Consider the following 15259-nt stretch of genomic DNA (forward strand, 5'->3'; position numbering starts at 1 on the left):
TATTGATTTTTTACAGAGAGGAAGGGAGAGGGATAGGGAGTTAGAAACATCAATGAGAGAGAAACATCGATCAGCCGCCTCCTGCACACCTCCCACTGGGGATGTGCCAGCAACCAAGGTACATGCCCTTGACCGGAATCGAACCCGGGACCCCTTAGTCCACAGGCTGATGCTCTAGCCACTGAGCCAAACCGGTTAGGGCCTTGGTTCATGTTTTAAAGGCTCCATCCTTTTCTACCCCTTATCTTCCATCTTTCTGTATCCTTATGTTGTGCATGTCTCTCTTGAAAGTAGTATAGAACCAGTTTTTGTTTTTTGATCCATTCTGCCCATCTTTGTCTTTTAACTGGGGCATCAAATCTCTTTAACTTTAATACAGACATGTTTGGACTTAATCTGCCTTCTCATGTGTTTCTTCTCTGTCATACCTTCTTTATGCTCCTTTTCTCTCTCTTGCCTTCTTTAGGATTGGATGCTTGTAGTTTGGAAAGACTCTTACTATCCTCATTCTACAAATGGGCAAACCAAGGCACAGAGAAGTTAATTACCTTATTCAAGGTTACTTATGAAGGGCACAATGGGCCAGGTCTCTTCCTCCACTGACCTTCTATTCCAGCCAGGGAGCTAGATACTGCACAAGCAATAATGTAAATAAGTATCTAATTTCAGTTGTGATGAGTGCTATGTAGAAAATAAAACTGAAAAATGTGGCAGAGAGAGGCTTCTAGTCCCCAGACTTAGACCTTCCCGTCACCAATGTCCCCATCACTGGGCTGGCTGAGTGTTTCGTTCACTTCCCATCCTCTCCCTCAGACAGACAAAGGAGAAAAATATTTTTCTTGTCTCCACTCCACTGAGCACAAAACATTTGGGACTGGCCAAGTCCCTTTTGGTGTCAATATACAGCCCCACTCCCTTCCAGGACCCTCATAAATGTTGCCTGGCCTTTAACTGAGCCCAAGAGACCCACTGAAAAGCTTGATTTATCCAGCCTGGGCCTCTTCTGCTGCGGCCTGCACAGAGCCATGGTTTCACTTTTCCCGGCAGCCCCCAACCTGGACCCCTCCCAGCACTGGCTGCTGTCTGCATCACTGAGCTCCACAATTCTTACAAAGAGCAAGCCCTATGTGCTTCCCCACTGTGCTACCTCGGCTCCTCTGATTCCCTCAGCCCTGAATGAATGTCAGCAACCAGAATGCTCCTAATCCTACCTCAAAATCCCATCCAGATATACTTGCTTCCTTGTACCCAAAAATGTGCCCCCCTCTTCAGGTTCCTCCAGCTTTGAGTTCTCCTCCTTCTAGCCCAGGACTGTGGCATTTGGGGCTGGGAATGTTTGTGTCAGACTCTATCTCCCTTTGTCCTCCGGGGCTAGGCAGGGACTGGATGAAGTACTCTCTGGATCCCCAGAATATGGGCCACATCGAGAGGGGGTGGTTAGAGGGTTTAAAACCGTTTGTTAAACTAAATATATAAGAATCTTTGTCCTCATTAACTTTTCAGTGAATGAAGGCAGCAGTGTGTGGGGGAGGGGGTGGGGGAGGTAATAATACAGTTTACCAAGGGCTTACAGTGGACCAAGCCTGTTGTAAGGAACTTACATGCATGATTTTATAAAGTTAAGCCACCTGCACAAGGCCATCAGACTAGGATGTGACAGAACTGAAAATTAGAACTCAGATATGTCCAATAATGTAGCATACATATACTGTAAGGCAGGGGTGGACAAACTTTTTGACTCGAGGGCCACAATGGGTTCTTAAACTGGACCGGAGGGCCGGAACAAAAGCATGGATGGAGTGTTTGTGTGACCTAATATAAATTCAAAGTAAACATCATTACATAAAAGGGTACGGTCTTTTTTTTTTTTTTTAGTTTTATTCATTTCAAACAGGCCGGATCCGGCCCGCGGACAGTAGTTTGCCCACGGCTGCTGTAAGGCATCAACTAATGATAATGAATTGTTAGCATTTATTGAGCAATTACTATTTGCCCCATTTTGCTCATGATTTGCAGTATATACACAAAGGGACAAATATAGTAGTAAATAGAGATGTGTGTATGCGTGGTTTAGTAGACATACAAATCTAATTCTGACAGCTGAGAGAGTCTCTAAGCAGTGAGCACACGCAGCACTCAGAGTCTGGTTTTTAAATACCAGTCTATAAAAAAAAGGAACCAGGCTTCTTGGAGAAATGGCTGATTCCAACAATATTCCAAAACAAGCAAGGAAAAAGTAAGAAAATGCTCAGAGAAAGATGGAGCTAACTTAAAGGAGCAGCAAAATAAATAATATAGAAATTAATTATAACACACAGAATAAAAAGTATTCACTAGTTCATAGTGATATAAATATGTGACTAAATACATAATTGGAGAATGGACAGCTCTTGTTTAAATAGAATTACAATTAAAAACACATACACACAATCACCATTATACAAACATCATAGTAATAATTGTTGCCGGAAAGAGCCATGGATAGATGCTAAAACTAGTGGATGAAAAAAATTTTTAATGTTAAAAAACACACACACACAAAGAAAACCTAGGGTCACCCTAGCTGGTTTGGCTCAGCGGATAGAGTGTCAGCCTAGGGGCTGAAGGGTCCCCTGTTAGATTTCGGTCAAAGGCACATGCCCGGGTTGAGGGCTAGATCCCCAGCAGGGGGCGTGCAGGAGGCAGCTGATCAATGATTCTCTCTCGTTATTGATGTTTCTATCTTTCTCTTTCCCTTCCACTCTGAAGTCAATACAAAATATATTTAAAACAAAACACTATGGTCTTTGCATGGCCTAAGGTATCTCCCCATAAGATACTTATTAATTGCAAAGGCTAAAATAATAATGATTGAGAAACTGGCAAGACACTGCCAAAAGCAAGTCATCCATCAGTCAACATCGCGTGCCTCCTAATATGATTGCATTGAGGACACAACATCGCTTCTATGATTCCTGCCTGAACTCCTTAATTTCAGCCTAATCCTGAGGAAACACTGGATAAGCCCATATTGATAAGTGCTCTACAAAAGCAGTAGTCTTCAAAAGTAGCAAGGTCATAAAAGATTAAGAAAGACTGAGGAACTGTCACAGAGTGGAGGAGTCTAAAAAGTTGTAACTAAATGGGATCCTGCACCAGAAAAAAAAAAAAAAAAAAGGCAGCAAAAAGCAGAGTAGGGATTTTTGAACCCAGATGAGTCTGATTCCAAGCCTGGAAAGCAGGACACTTGAGTCTGGGTCAGCCACAGGCCACCGGAGCATTGTGTGACACTGGGGAGCAGCATGCCGCTCTCAGACCTGTCTTACCATCTATAAAATCAGATGTCTTTCAGCCTCGTCCACCCACTTCCGCTCTGCCTAGTAGCGCCGGCTTTGGAAACTACGCAGGCGCGATAGGGACGGCTCGACTGGCTGTGCACTGTGACGCACACGCGAACGGGAGCTGCGTATGAGCCCCACCCCTTCCTGCCGCGCCTCCACGTACCCAAGTTGGTTCCGGGCTTCTAGCCTCCTCGCTAGCTCGTACGCAAGGTGCGTGGTGACGTCACGGCGACGCGGGCGCCATCCCGGAAGCGCGAGCAAGGCCGCCAGATGTGCAGGTGCCGCTGCCACCGACGCCGGGGCCGAGTTTGGGGTGGGGCCGGGGCCGCCGGGACCGCTGGGGAGCCAGGCCAGGTCGGGCGCGGCCCCCGGGCTGTCGCGGGGTGGGGAGTGCCACTGGACACTTCTGGGCACCTCTCCTGTACACAGGCCTCAGTTTCCCTGTATGTTCAGTGGATCCGGGTCCGGGGTGCAAGAGCTGGGGCCTCCTGTGTTCCGACTGGGCAGTGTCACCCAGAATCGGGCATTGCTCTGCTTGGGCCTGTTTCCCGCTTTGCAGGGGTGGGGCGTGAGGGTATATGCGGGTCCCGCCCCCACGCCGGGGTTTTGCTGAGCTTGGGTGGCCAAATTATTTTGTTAAATGACCTGGGTGGAATCATGGCGCCTCGACTCCTCGCCTTTTGACCTTGGGCGACGGAGCCCACCAATGTGAGCTTTAGTTGCCCTCGGAGAGGAATGATAGTGTCTGTCTTGTAGGGGTAATTGGGGATTAAATTTACTCATATTCTTGGAAGCACCGGGGAGGCCCTCCTCAAAACCCTAATTCCCACGTCCGTCCTAGGACTTCTTTACACTCCCCTTGGAGAAACGGCCTGCTCTATAGTTCAACTTTTTATCACTGTTGGGACTGTCACAGAGTGGAGTCTAAAAAGATGTAACTAAAAGGGATCAGCACTGTGAGATTCTGATTTTTTTTTACCATTTTCTGGATGAAAAAACTGATTGAGGTGAGGTGACTGTCTCGAGGTCACACAACTTCCCTCTCTGCGTGTTTCCCTCAAATATATTTGGAGCAGGGCCCAGATACCTTTTTGGGTCATTCCACCCTTTTTCGATCCAGACTGTTAGTCAAGGAAGCCCTCCTGAGAGAGGCGGCTGGGAGTGGAGGGATGTACCTTGAATCCCTCACATCTGGAAGCCAGATACAGGAAAGGGCCCTACTCTGAAGCAGGACCATTTCCTGCAGGTCCAAATCCTGCGCCTGCCAGACTAGCTATGCCCCCCGCCCCCCCCCCCCCCCCCAGCTCTGACCTTTGAGCCCAAGTATCCTGTTTATACATGAACATGCTTTTCTTGAAATGTAGAGACTGGATGCCTGTACCTGGCACATGGTGGGAGCTCAATAAACAGTGATACTGGCAGAGGGGTAGGGTTTCACCAGGTGTGGCAGCTTATTTCCAGAGGCAGGTGGGAGCTGCAACCTGCTAGCCAAATTCAGGGCACAAATCCTCTTGGCCTCCATGATGTTTATTTGCTAACATTTGTAAGTTAGACGATTTCACAGAAGAAAAAAAATCGTCCATTTTTTTCCTGGAAAAAATCAGAAGTCCGTTAAGGAAGCAACCGCTTTAAGAAGCTGCTGTGCCGTCATGGGTAGATACTGAACACCTCTGCAGATTCATGCCTTTGTAGATCCTGTGTACTATGGGCATGTGAGTTGTGACAGGTTTATTGTCTGTGATAATGGCCCAGTGGCTTAGTCTCTGAGCTTCAGTTTTCTCACATATTAATATGGTAACAGTTCCCATTTATAAAGTTGTACCTTGTTTAGCTTAAAGTTGGTGCTCAGTAGAGGGTGGAGTAAGTGGAATCTGAAAGAACTTTCTGATCCGTGTATAAATCTTTGCCAATGGCAAGTGGGCCTTTCTATTAGCCATTAAATGTGTGGGCCCAGAACCAAGCTATGTCACAATTCTGGGATTTTCCTGAAGCCCCCCACCAGGAGGGTCAGTGCTAAAGCTGTGGCCTTTCCTGCCCTGGCCTGATCCAGAAAGCCCCCACCCAGTGGAATGGTTATGTGTGCCAGGGAAGCTGAGAACCACAGAGCCATCTGGGTTGCTGGGGCCCACAGCCTGGCTGCAAGGGCCTGAAATTCTTGGCTTTAATTTGGTGTTAAGGTCTAGCGTCAGAGCAGAGTTTGGAAGGTCTTGTTTGCCTCTGCCAAATGAAGTTCTGGTGATCCCTTGATGTGAGCCAGGTTCTGAGCTGGGCTCTGAAGACAGCAAACAAGCAAGAGACACAGGCCTTGACTCTCTTGGAGCTGATATTGCTGTGGGATGACAGGCAAACAGGTCAACTAAGATAATTTCAGACAGAAATGAGCCAGTGAAACAAAACAAGGTGAAGTGATAAGAGTGACCAGAGTAGGGGTAGTCATCAAGACTTCCTGGGAGAGAAGACCCTGGAGGTGGTGGTGGTCTGAGGGGGCAGCCAAGCATGTTCTAGCAGTGGGACAGCAGGTGCAAAGGCCCTGAAGTGGAATGGGCAAAGCAGGGGAGGGGGTTGGTGGGAGGAGGCAGGCAGATCAGTGCAGGTGGAAGGTGCCGGTGGCCTTGGGCACATTGAGAGTGAGTGTGGAGGAGAGATGGGATTCTGATGTATTTAGGTGCAAGTTATAAATATGACCTCCTGGAGTTCTCAAAAACCCTGCATTCCCAAGATGTCAACACGGAGGCTCAGGTGGCAAGACTGACTCACTTTAGCAGCCTGTGGGGTTCCCAGCCCCTTCTCTTTGTCCCATCTTCCCCAGTGCCTGATGCAGACCGAAGACTTTCTTCCTGCCTGTTTCAGGCAGTGGAGGAGGAGGAAGAGATGGATCCCCCGGCCTCGGCCTCGAGGGTCTTCTGCAGCCGCATCCTGAGCATGGTGAATGTGGATGATGTCAACGCCATCATCCTGGCCCAGAAGAACATGTGAGTGGTGGCCAAGGGCCCTGGGCCCAGGAGTGGGAAGGAATCCATTTTGTTGGCCAGCATTCTTGCCCTGCCCACCCCTACCCTGGCCCCACACTGGTGGTAAAATGAAGGAAATGAGCAAAGCTGCTGGCTGACTCCAAAGTAAACTTTTTCATGGCCTGAGGTGAGGCCTTGGCACAGGAAACAGGGCTTTAGGATGCTGCAGCTGTGGATGGCTTGGCAAAGACCGCAGCAGCTCTTGTCCCACGGCTAGGGTAGAAAGTTGGGAGGATAGGATGGGGGATATAAGGTAGCTGGTGGGCTGACTTCCTGTTGGGAGCCTGGTGTCTCAGAGCCCAGACTGTCTGCAGAGCACCTAGGGTCTCTTGGAGGGGCCACAAATGCCCTTTTGCTCTCCCTGGGCTTGGCACTATGGCTACTGCAGCCCCATTCTGATTTGGCCTGATCTTTGGGGAGGAAGGGCTAACACAATCTTGGGGTTTCATTTTTGTATCTTTTTTTTTTTAATCCTCACCCAAGAATATTTTTTCCATTGATTTTTAGAGAGAGTGAAAGGGAGGGAGGAGGGGGGAGAGAGAGAGAGACATATCCATTAGTTGCCTCCCACGTGGGCCCCAACTGGGGATGGGGCTCAAACCTGCAATCTAGGTACATGCTCTTGACTGGGAATTGAACCTGAGACCCTTCACTCCATGGGCCGACACTCTAATCACTGCGCAAAACTGGCCAGAGCATTTTTGTGCCTTTAGGCTGAAGGTTCTCCCCTCCATTTGACACAGTATGAACCTGATACTCTTCTCGCTCTGTGACAAGGTTGCTGGGTATCAGCAATACTCCTCTTTCTCCTAGTTCTTTTTATTTATTTATTTATTTATTTATTTATATATTTTTTTATTATTATTATTTTTTTTTTATTGATTCTTTACAGAGAGGAAGAGAGAGGGATAGTCAGAAACATCAGTGAGAGAGAAACATTGATCAGCTGCCTCCTGCACACTCCCCACTGGGGATGTGCCCGCAACCAAGGTACATGCCCTTGACCGGAATCGAACCTGGGACCCCCGAGTCCGCAGGCTGACACTCTATCCACTGAGCCAAACCGGTCAGGGCCCTAGCTCTTTTTTAAAAAATATATTTTTATTGATTTCAGACAGGAAGGGAGAGGGAGATAGAAACGTCAATGATGAGAGAGAATCATTGATCAGGTGCCTTCTGCACATCCCCCAGTGGGGATCGAGCCTACAACCTGGCATGTGCCCCAACTGGGAATCGAACCGTAACCTCCTAGTCCAGTGATGGCGAACCTTTTGAGCTCGGCGTGTCAGCATTTTGAAAAACCCTAACTTAACTTTGGTGCCGTGTCACATATAGAAATTTTTTTATATTTGCAACCATAGTAAAACAAAGATTTAAATTTTTGATATTTTATATATTTAAATGCCATTTAACAAAAATCAACCAAAAGAGTTCACGTGTCACCTCTGACATGCGTGTCATAGGTTCGCCATCACTGTCCTAGGCCGTAGGTCAATGCTCAACCACTGAGCGATGCTGGCCCGGCTCTCCTAGTTCTTTGTGTCAGATTCAGACCTGGTCCTGGAGAAATACTACCGTGAGGGGAGACAAAACCAGACACAAACCTTCCTGGCACCATGGTATCAGGGTTAAGCCAGAGAAACTATCGAGGTTAAGGGAGTCAGAGGTCTGAGAGGGACAGTGAAAGCTACATGAGAAAAGCACACGTGAGTAGGGTTTTGAAGTTTGAATAGTAGTTTGCCATGTGGCTTAATCAAGTAGAGCTTTGTAGGACAAGGGAATGGCACATGCAAAGGTCATGGGACAGGAAAAGGGCTTAGCATACTCAGTTGGCAGAGCCCTGGAGACTGACCAGAAGCATTGGTGGCCTCTGCTACCAGGCTGGACCGCTTTGAGAAAACCAACGAGATGCTGGTGAACTTCAACAACCTGTCAAACGCCCGCCTGCAGCAGATGAGCGAGCGCTTCCTGCACCACACGAGGACCCTGACGGAGATGAAGCGGGACCTGGACAGCATCTTCCGCAGGATCAGGTACATATGTGGCCCCACTGGCCTCTGCCTCCCGCTCCGAGGCCCGGTCCTCCCCCCCTCAGTAGGACCCTCCACCTAACAGAGTAACACATCAAGGGCAGATCCAACTCGCTTGTTTTTCAAGGCTTCATCGTGCACTTAGCATCCAACATTTGAACTCCGGCATAAAAATCACAAAGTTTCTGAATTTGAATTTTATTTATCTTTTGAAAAAATGCAACATAGCACCAGACACATGATGCAAAAAAAGGCAGGCAAAGAGCAAACAGTGAAAAGCCGGCCTCCTGCCCACCTATCCCTCTACCCAGATTTTCTCTCAAGAAACATGTCAGATTGCTGGGTTTTAGGGTATGGGAAGCCAGCATTTCTCACCTCCACCGACCTGCTCATTGGGACTCAGCCTGGCCCTAACACAGACACCCTCACCGAAGGTGCCCACTCCAAAGGTGGGAGTTTTGCAGGGCTGAGTGCCTGGGCCTCTCTCCAGTCCAGGAGCACAGTGTGACAAGCAATGAGGGGGAAGTTCCCACCACCCACTCACACAGAGCTGACAGCAAGGTTGCTAGCCTGCATGTGGCCCAGCCTGTCTGCTCAAGGGGTTCAGCCTATGTGCCTTCTCTTACCCTGCAGGACGCTGAAAGGGAAGCTGGCCAGGCAGTACCCAGAGGCCTTCAGCCGTAAGTGTCACCCAGGGCTCCTGTGCCACATGTCTGGTCTCTGCAACCCTTGGATGCCACCTTCTTGAGCCCAGGGCTGGCTTTTAGAAGGTCACCTCAGGGGCTGGTGGGTAATGGGTCCAAAGAGTCCTGGGACAGGGTCCCCTCTCTGGAGGGAGGTGTCAGGGACGAGAACAATAGCAATCCTTGCCCCAGTGAGTACTACATACCCTTACAAATAGGCTGTTACCCATAACCAGCTGTGAGGTGGGGGCCATATCCCCATTTCACATGGCAAAACTGAGGCCCAGAGGGGCACCTGTTTGTCAGAGGAAACAGTGTTCCCTTACACTGAGCCTCAGTTTAACCCAGGTGCTGAATGGGCCAACAGCTCCCACCCCACAGACAACCAGAGGTAGAGGCAGTGCCATTGCTATCAGCCCCAATTTATCCAGGAGGGAGCTAAGGCAAGGGCAGGTGAGGGGCCTGACTCAGGTGACACAGTTGAGAGCAGAGCCAGGCTCAGGCTTGACCCCAGGACCCATATCAGCCTGATCCAGAGAACCTGAGTCCTTACCTCACTTTGGAGGCCTCTCACCTGCCTGGGCCTCAGTTCCCTCTTTTGTAAAATGGATGAAGTCATGCCCCATGGCAGGGTGGGTGGGGGTTGCTGTCAGAGGGTCACAGGTCCAGTTAATCCCTCATCATGGTGACTAAGCCAACTCCTGGGCCACCTTCCCCCAGACGTCCCAGAGGCATCCCTCCTGGAGGACGACGACGAAGACCCCATCCCGCCCAGCACCACGACCACCATTGCCACCTCGGAACAGAGCACAGGTTCCTGTGACACGAGCCCAGATACCATCTCACCCTCCCTCAGCCCTGGATTCGAGGACCTGTCCCAAATCCAGCCCAACTCCCCTGCCATCAATGAGCACAGCCAGATGGATGATAAGCAGATGCCGGGCCAGTAGCTCTGTTCCCAGGCACTCCAAGGGGTCTCTCCAGGTATCTGAGGTGGCAGCAGATAACCCTGCCTGAAAATGGTCAGCTTTGCCACCCTATTCTGTCACCCAGGGCACCCTGGGGGATAAGGCTCCCTCCCAGCATGGGGGAATCTATCATTCTCACTCCTCCTTCACTGAGGCTATTTTTCTCCTGCAGACCCTCTGCCAGGCCAGGGGTTGAGCAGCCAGCTGGAGTTGTTGGGCTGGGCACAAGGAATCTTTTCCAGAGCCAGGCCTGAGGTCTGCTCTGAACAACACTTAAAGGTTCCCAAAGACAAAAGCCAGATGTCCCCTGTCTCAGCACCCCAGTCAGGACCTCCTTGAGGTGGACAAACATCATGTCTCAGTTCACTCCCACACCTACTAATTCTGGTCTCCCCGTCCCTTCCTCCAAGGAAAGTATTAAATACTTTCTCCAATCAGTATCTCAAGGAGGTTTCTGAAACAGTTGTAGAAAGCTCAAGACCATCCACTCAGCCCCAAGTGTGATAAAAGCCCACATTTGTCTGACCAAAGGTGTGAGCCCTGAGGGCCCTGCAGATCTCTCCCAGGGCCTCCGTGAAGCCAAGCCACCTTGGAAAATAGAATTTAACCGAATATTTTTGTATCCGATGTTTACAGATGCTGTTGGGAAGTTATCAATAAAAAGACTAAAAACGGAAGGGTGTACCCAGCAGTGGCTTCCTTCCATCCTTGTGTCCATCAGCTCAGAAGGGGGACAAGTGCTGGAAGTGGAACAGGATGGGGTGCAGACCTAATAACCCAGGCTCCTATAACCATTGCTCCAATACTGTTCTTTTCCTCCGCGATTTTCAGCCTTTCTCATCTCATGGCACACATAAACTAATACTAAGATTCTGTGGCACAACATAAAGTAGATTTTTGCCGACATGAGAAAAAATGTTTTAAAAATTCTTGCGGCACACGGGTTGAAAATCACTACCTTACCTCCTTGAATAACTCCTCCAGATTTCAGTTGCTGGGTAGGCTCCTTGGGAAACTGAGATGGTCCCCTTCCCCATTAGAAACTCACAGTCCTTGAATCTTTGAAGCACTTGCTTTAGCCTGATCCATAGGGGCGCTGGGAAGAGTTCAAAGAAATGAAGAGGTACTCTGCCAAACCCACGAGTAACTTCTAGGACCTCACCTCTTTCATACGTCCGCCACTTTTTAGCCATCCGGGAGTCTGCTAGGTCTCACCCCATTTTCTTTTTAAATATAATGTTTTTAAATTGATTTTAGAGAGACAGGGAGAGAAACAACCATGTGAGAGAGAAACATTGATTTGTTGCTTCTTATATACGGGATGGAACCCACAACCTGGGCATTGCCCTGACCCGAAATCCAACCAGCGACCCTTCCGCGCACAGCAAGTCGCTCAACCATCTGAGCCACACCGGCCAGGACCCCACCCCATTTTCTTGAGCCGATGCAGCAATCCTACCTTTTCTCCCTGCTCCCCAGGCGCGCCGCCCTCAAATCCATCAGCGCACAGCCGCCAGAAAGTTTTAGAATAACTGGCTCCGGGTGTTAGGTACCTACGTGGCTCCCAAGGGTCCCAGGCCTCCTCCTACCTTTCCTGCTACACCCCCGCTTCCTATACCCGCAGACCCTCTGCTTAATGCCTCGATTTAGCACAAAAGTCTACTCCACCCAATAAGTACTCGAGTTCCCGCAACGTCGGGTCTTCAGCCGACCCTGAAACAGCGGGTAGAAACACCTGGTAGTGTGGCAGACTTCCCAGGAGACCCGGGGCGGAAGTGCACACCCGGAAGCAGGTGAGCGACACTCCCGGCTTCGTTCTCCAGCGCACAACTCGGCGGCGGGGCGGGGCAGGACGCGCGGCGCGAATTGTGACGCACGCGTGCAGCGTACTCAGTGCGCAGGCGCTCTCGGCGGCGATTCGACGGTTTCCGGTTCCGCCGTCCTCTTTCTCGTCAACGAGGCGGCGGAGCAGGTTGGTGGAAGTGTTCGTGCGGGTTCGCGTCGGATCGGGGTCGAGCGGGAGGTACGGGGCCGAGGCAGCGGAGGGGACGGCCCGAATCGGTTCGTGCGGGTCAGGCTCCGCGGGTCGGCTAAGCAGCGCGTATTGGGCCAGTGTTTTGGGCCCCAGGAGGCGAACCGGCCTTTGGGAGAATGGCTTGCCCGCGCCGCCGGCTTAAGCTATCAGACGGGGCCTCGGGGTGGGGGTTTGGTCTTGTGCAGATCCAAATTAGTGGGTGGGATTTTAAGCATGTAACTTTTTCTCTGTGCTTTAAAAGTATTAAAACCTTCATCCTCACCCCCTAAGTAGGGTCTCCACCTATCTCCTTTTCTACACTTGTAAAGAAGCCGGTAGTGTCTATCTTGTAGGTGTGTGTGGGGTGTTTTTTTTTTTTAATGAAAACAAATGCCTGTGTAAACAAGTATGTGGCACGTGGTTGGCAGATGGGTGGGAGCAACGGCAAGAGGTGTGGTCTAAGAAGTTTGGGGGTAACTGAGAAGGAAGCCAAAGTGGGTATGAGCTGTAGTTGGAGAGGAGAGGCCCTGGAGGGGAATGACTATTAAGATGGGATTCCCACCCAAACTGCAGGAAGGGTACTTCGCAGAGTTGTGGTTAGGGGTTGATGAAAGGGAGGGAGGGAGGATGGGTTGGTGGAACCTCCAGATCACACTTGGGGGAAATGTTTAAGGCAAAAGGGTGCCCGGGCCAGGTACTTCTCATTGCATCTGTAGACTTGGAGGGCTGGAAGGCCACAGGCACTGGGGTGGGCCTACAGGTGGGCTCCATGCGGGGACAGCACCGGCAGTCAGGGCTTGGGCAGGCCAGCCCCCCAGCTCAAGACGCTCGGTCCTGACAGTACTCCCTACTTTGTCCCTGCCTCCCCAGCAGACGCAGAGATGCAGATCTTCGTGAAGACCCTGACTGGCAAGACCATCACCCTTGAGGTTGAGCCCAGTGACACCATTGAGAATGTCAAAGCTAAAATCCAAGACAAGGAGGGTAAGTGTGGGTAGCTGTGGGTGCTGAGGCCTTGCCAGTGCTTTTTCTGCATCATTTCAAGAAGGCATTTTATTTCTATCTGGGTTTCCCTTCTGACAGATTGGAGTTAATGGGGGGGGAAGGGGGGCGCGGAGCTGCCAGTAATGCTTGCCAGAGCCTCAGTAACTGAGATTCTCTCAATCCCCAGGCATCCCACCTGACCAGCAGCGTCTGATTTTTGCGGGCAAACAGCTAGAGGATGGCCGCACTCTCTCAGACTACAATATTCAGAAAGGTATTGTGTGTGTGTTGGCTGAACAGGGCCCCATAAAGCCTGGGGCCCAGGTGGGACATTGATGTCAGTGGTGTTTTTCTTGTCTTTTTGTTTATTCTCAAGGAGGATGGTTTTCCCATTGGTTTTTAGGGAGGGGGGCAGAGAGAAACATTGATTGGTTGCACACACCCCAAATCGGGCAGGGAAGGAACTGGAAAACCAGATATGTGCACCAGGTATGTGCCCTAGACTGGGAATAGAGCACAAGACCCTCCAGGCCGTGGCTGATGCTCTCACCATTGAGCACACTGGCCAGGGCTGTTTTGTCTTTTTAAGCTTCATCTGAAGACATGCTTGTTTGGTTTGTTTGTTTGTTTGTTAATCTTCACCCTGGGATATTTTTCCCATTGACTTTTAGAGTGGAAGAAGGGGGAGTGTCGATCTGTTGCCTTCCCATACGCACCCAAAACTTAATTATGTGCCCTGACCAGGAATCAAACCTGCAGCCTTTTGGTGTAGGGGATGAAGCTCCAACCAACTGAGCCATAGCGGCCAGGGCAGAGGGGGATGGTCCTTAAGGTGAGGATCAGAGGAGGTGGGGGAGACTTGCTTTTACAAGGTACCGTTTTCATCCCTGGAAAACAGTACCTGTGTTTCCAAATGGCAATAGTTTCCCATGTTCTCGTTCACCTTATCTTTCTCTCTTTTGTTGTTAATCCTCACCTTGGTTGCAGGCACATCCCCAGTAGGGAGTGTGCAGGAGGCAGCTGATCAGTGTTTCTAACTCTCTATCCCTCTCCCTTCCTCTCTGTAAAAAATCAATAAAATACATTTTTTTAAAAAAATGTAACTACGATAAAGGAAATCAGTGCCACTCTTTGCAGCAACAAGCTTTAACTGTTCTGCCTAGCAAAAGTAAAAGGTCAGCCTCACACCACTTAGAAATTACCTTACCTGTTGGGAATCCAGCTGGACAGCATTGTTGGCATTTTTTTTTATTATTAGCAATAATTGTGCCTTGGATAAACCTCATTGGTTACGATACTGCCACTGGGCAAACCTGTGTTGGCATTTATTAGCCTCAGACTCTCCAAGGGCTGGTGTGGCCATCGCACAAAAGCTCTGCCCTGCATCTGTGGGCCAGTTGTTGGGCCCAGGATGAATCACTGCTTCTCCCCAATCTTCATTTACTATAGAGTCCACCCTGCACTTGGTGCTGCGTCTCAGGGGTGGCATCATCGAACCCTCCCTCCGCCAGCTCGCGCAAAAGTACAACTGCGACAAGATGATCTGCCGCAAGTAAGTATGCTTGGGGGTGGGGCCTGGTGGAGAGCGGTCAGGTGCCCTGACCAATCCTTCCTTTCTCTGCTCAGGTGTTACGCCCGCCTGCACCCCCGTGCTGTCAACTGCCGCAAGAAGAAGTGCGGCCACACCAACAACCTGCGCCCCAAGAAGAAGGTTAAATAAGGCCCCTCCACCAACTCCTTGGGTCCACAGGGCAGCCTTCTACCTGAACCCTGTGATGCTGGGGCCTCAATAAAGTTTCTGTTTTGTTGACTGGAGCAGTAACTGGTGTCCATGTGGCTGGTCTGTCCAGTGGGGAAGGTGGCCAGGGGTGGGTATCTCCCTTGGGGACTCCCTGTTTTGTGAGTTCTTGGGTGTTCAGGTGTGGGTGGGTTCCAGAAAGTTAGGTACACCCCACCTAGTGGAAAACACCTGTTCTCAGTTTAGAATCTTAAAAGCACACACAGGCCCCACCTGATGATTTTGGAGGGGTAAACCTTTGTGGTTTTTCACGACTTTGTATGATGCTTCTGCAAATCAGGCGAGGGCTGGATGCCCTGAGGCCATGCTTTCTTGGGACAATTGGGGCTTGGTGTATGTGACAACTCGGGCCTGGAAAATGTCTAAGAATAGCTGAGACCTGCAGTGCTGGCTAATGCTGGAATCTCAGTCACTCCATATCTCAGTTCAGTTTCACCCACAAACCACACAC

The 15259-nt window shown here is 50.1% G+C and overlaps 2 protein-coding genes across 9 annotated transcripts; both read left to right on the forward strand.

Moving 5' to 3' along the window:
- Positions 1-3472: 3472 nt before the first annotated feature.
- On the forward strand, positions 3473-10785 carry KXD1 (KxDL motif containing 1). Of its 6 annotated transcripts, none has more exons than XM_036311778.1 (5): positions 3473-3598; positions 6171-6292; positions 8212-8364; positions 8995-9041; positions 9765-10703. In XM_036311778.1, exons 2-5 carry the CDS (start codon positions 6192-6194, stop codon positions 9992-9994), a joined length of 531 nt encoding a protein of 176 aa, XP_036167671.1. In that variant the 5' UTR covers positions 3473-3598; positions 6171-6191; the 3' UTR covers positions 9995-10703. The 6 variants fall into 6 exon arrangements, with proteins under 6 accessions (XP_036167671.1, XP_036167667.1, XP_036167666.1 ...); XM_036311774.1 differs by having other exon boundaries at positions 3479-3598; positions 6130-6292; XM_036311773.1 differs by having other exon boundaries at positions 3577-3674.
- Positions 10786-11829: 1044 nt separating this feature from the next.
- Positions 11830-14832, forward strand: UBA52 (ubiquitin A-52 residue ribosomal protein fusion product 1). Of its 3 annotated transcripts, none has more exons than XM_036311789.1 (5): positions 11830-11984; positions 12897-13010; positions 13198-13284; positions 14460-14562; positions 14637-14832. In XM_036311789.1, the coding sequence occupies exons 2-5, from the start codon at positions 12908-12910 to the stop codon at positions 14728-14730; spliced, it is 387 nt and encodes a 128-aa protein (XP_036167682.1). In that variant the 5' UTR covers positions 11830-11984; positions 12897-12907; the 3' UTR covers positions 14731-14832. The 3 variants fall into 3 exon arrangements, with proteins under 3 accessions (XP_036167682.1, XP_036167683.1, XP_036167684.1); XM_036311790.1 differs by having other exon boundaries at positions 11919-12035; XM_036311791.1 differs by having other exon boundaries at positions 11945-12035; positions 12900-13010.
- Positions 14833-15259: the final 427 nt, after the last annotated feature.

This window comes from Myotis myotis, unplaced genomic scaffold (genome assembly GCF_014108235.1).
Source record: "Myotis myotis isolate mMyoMyo1 unplaced genomic scaffold, mMyoMyo1.p scaffold_m19_p_6, whole genome shotgun sequence".
Lineage (NCBI taxonomy): Eukaryota > Metazoa > Chordata > Mammalia > Chiroptera > Vespertilionidae > Myotis > Myotis myotis.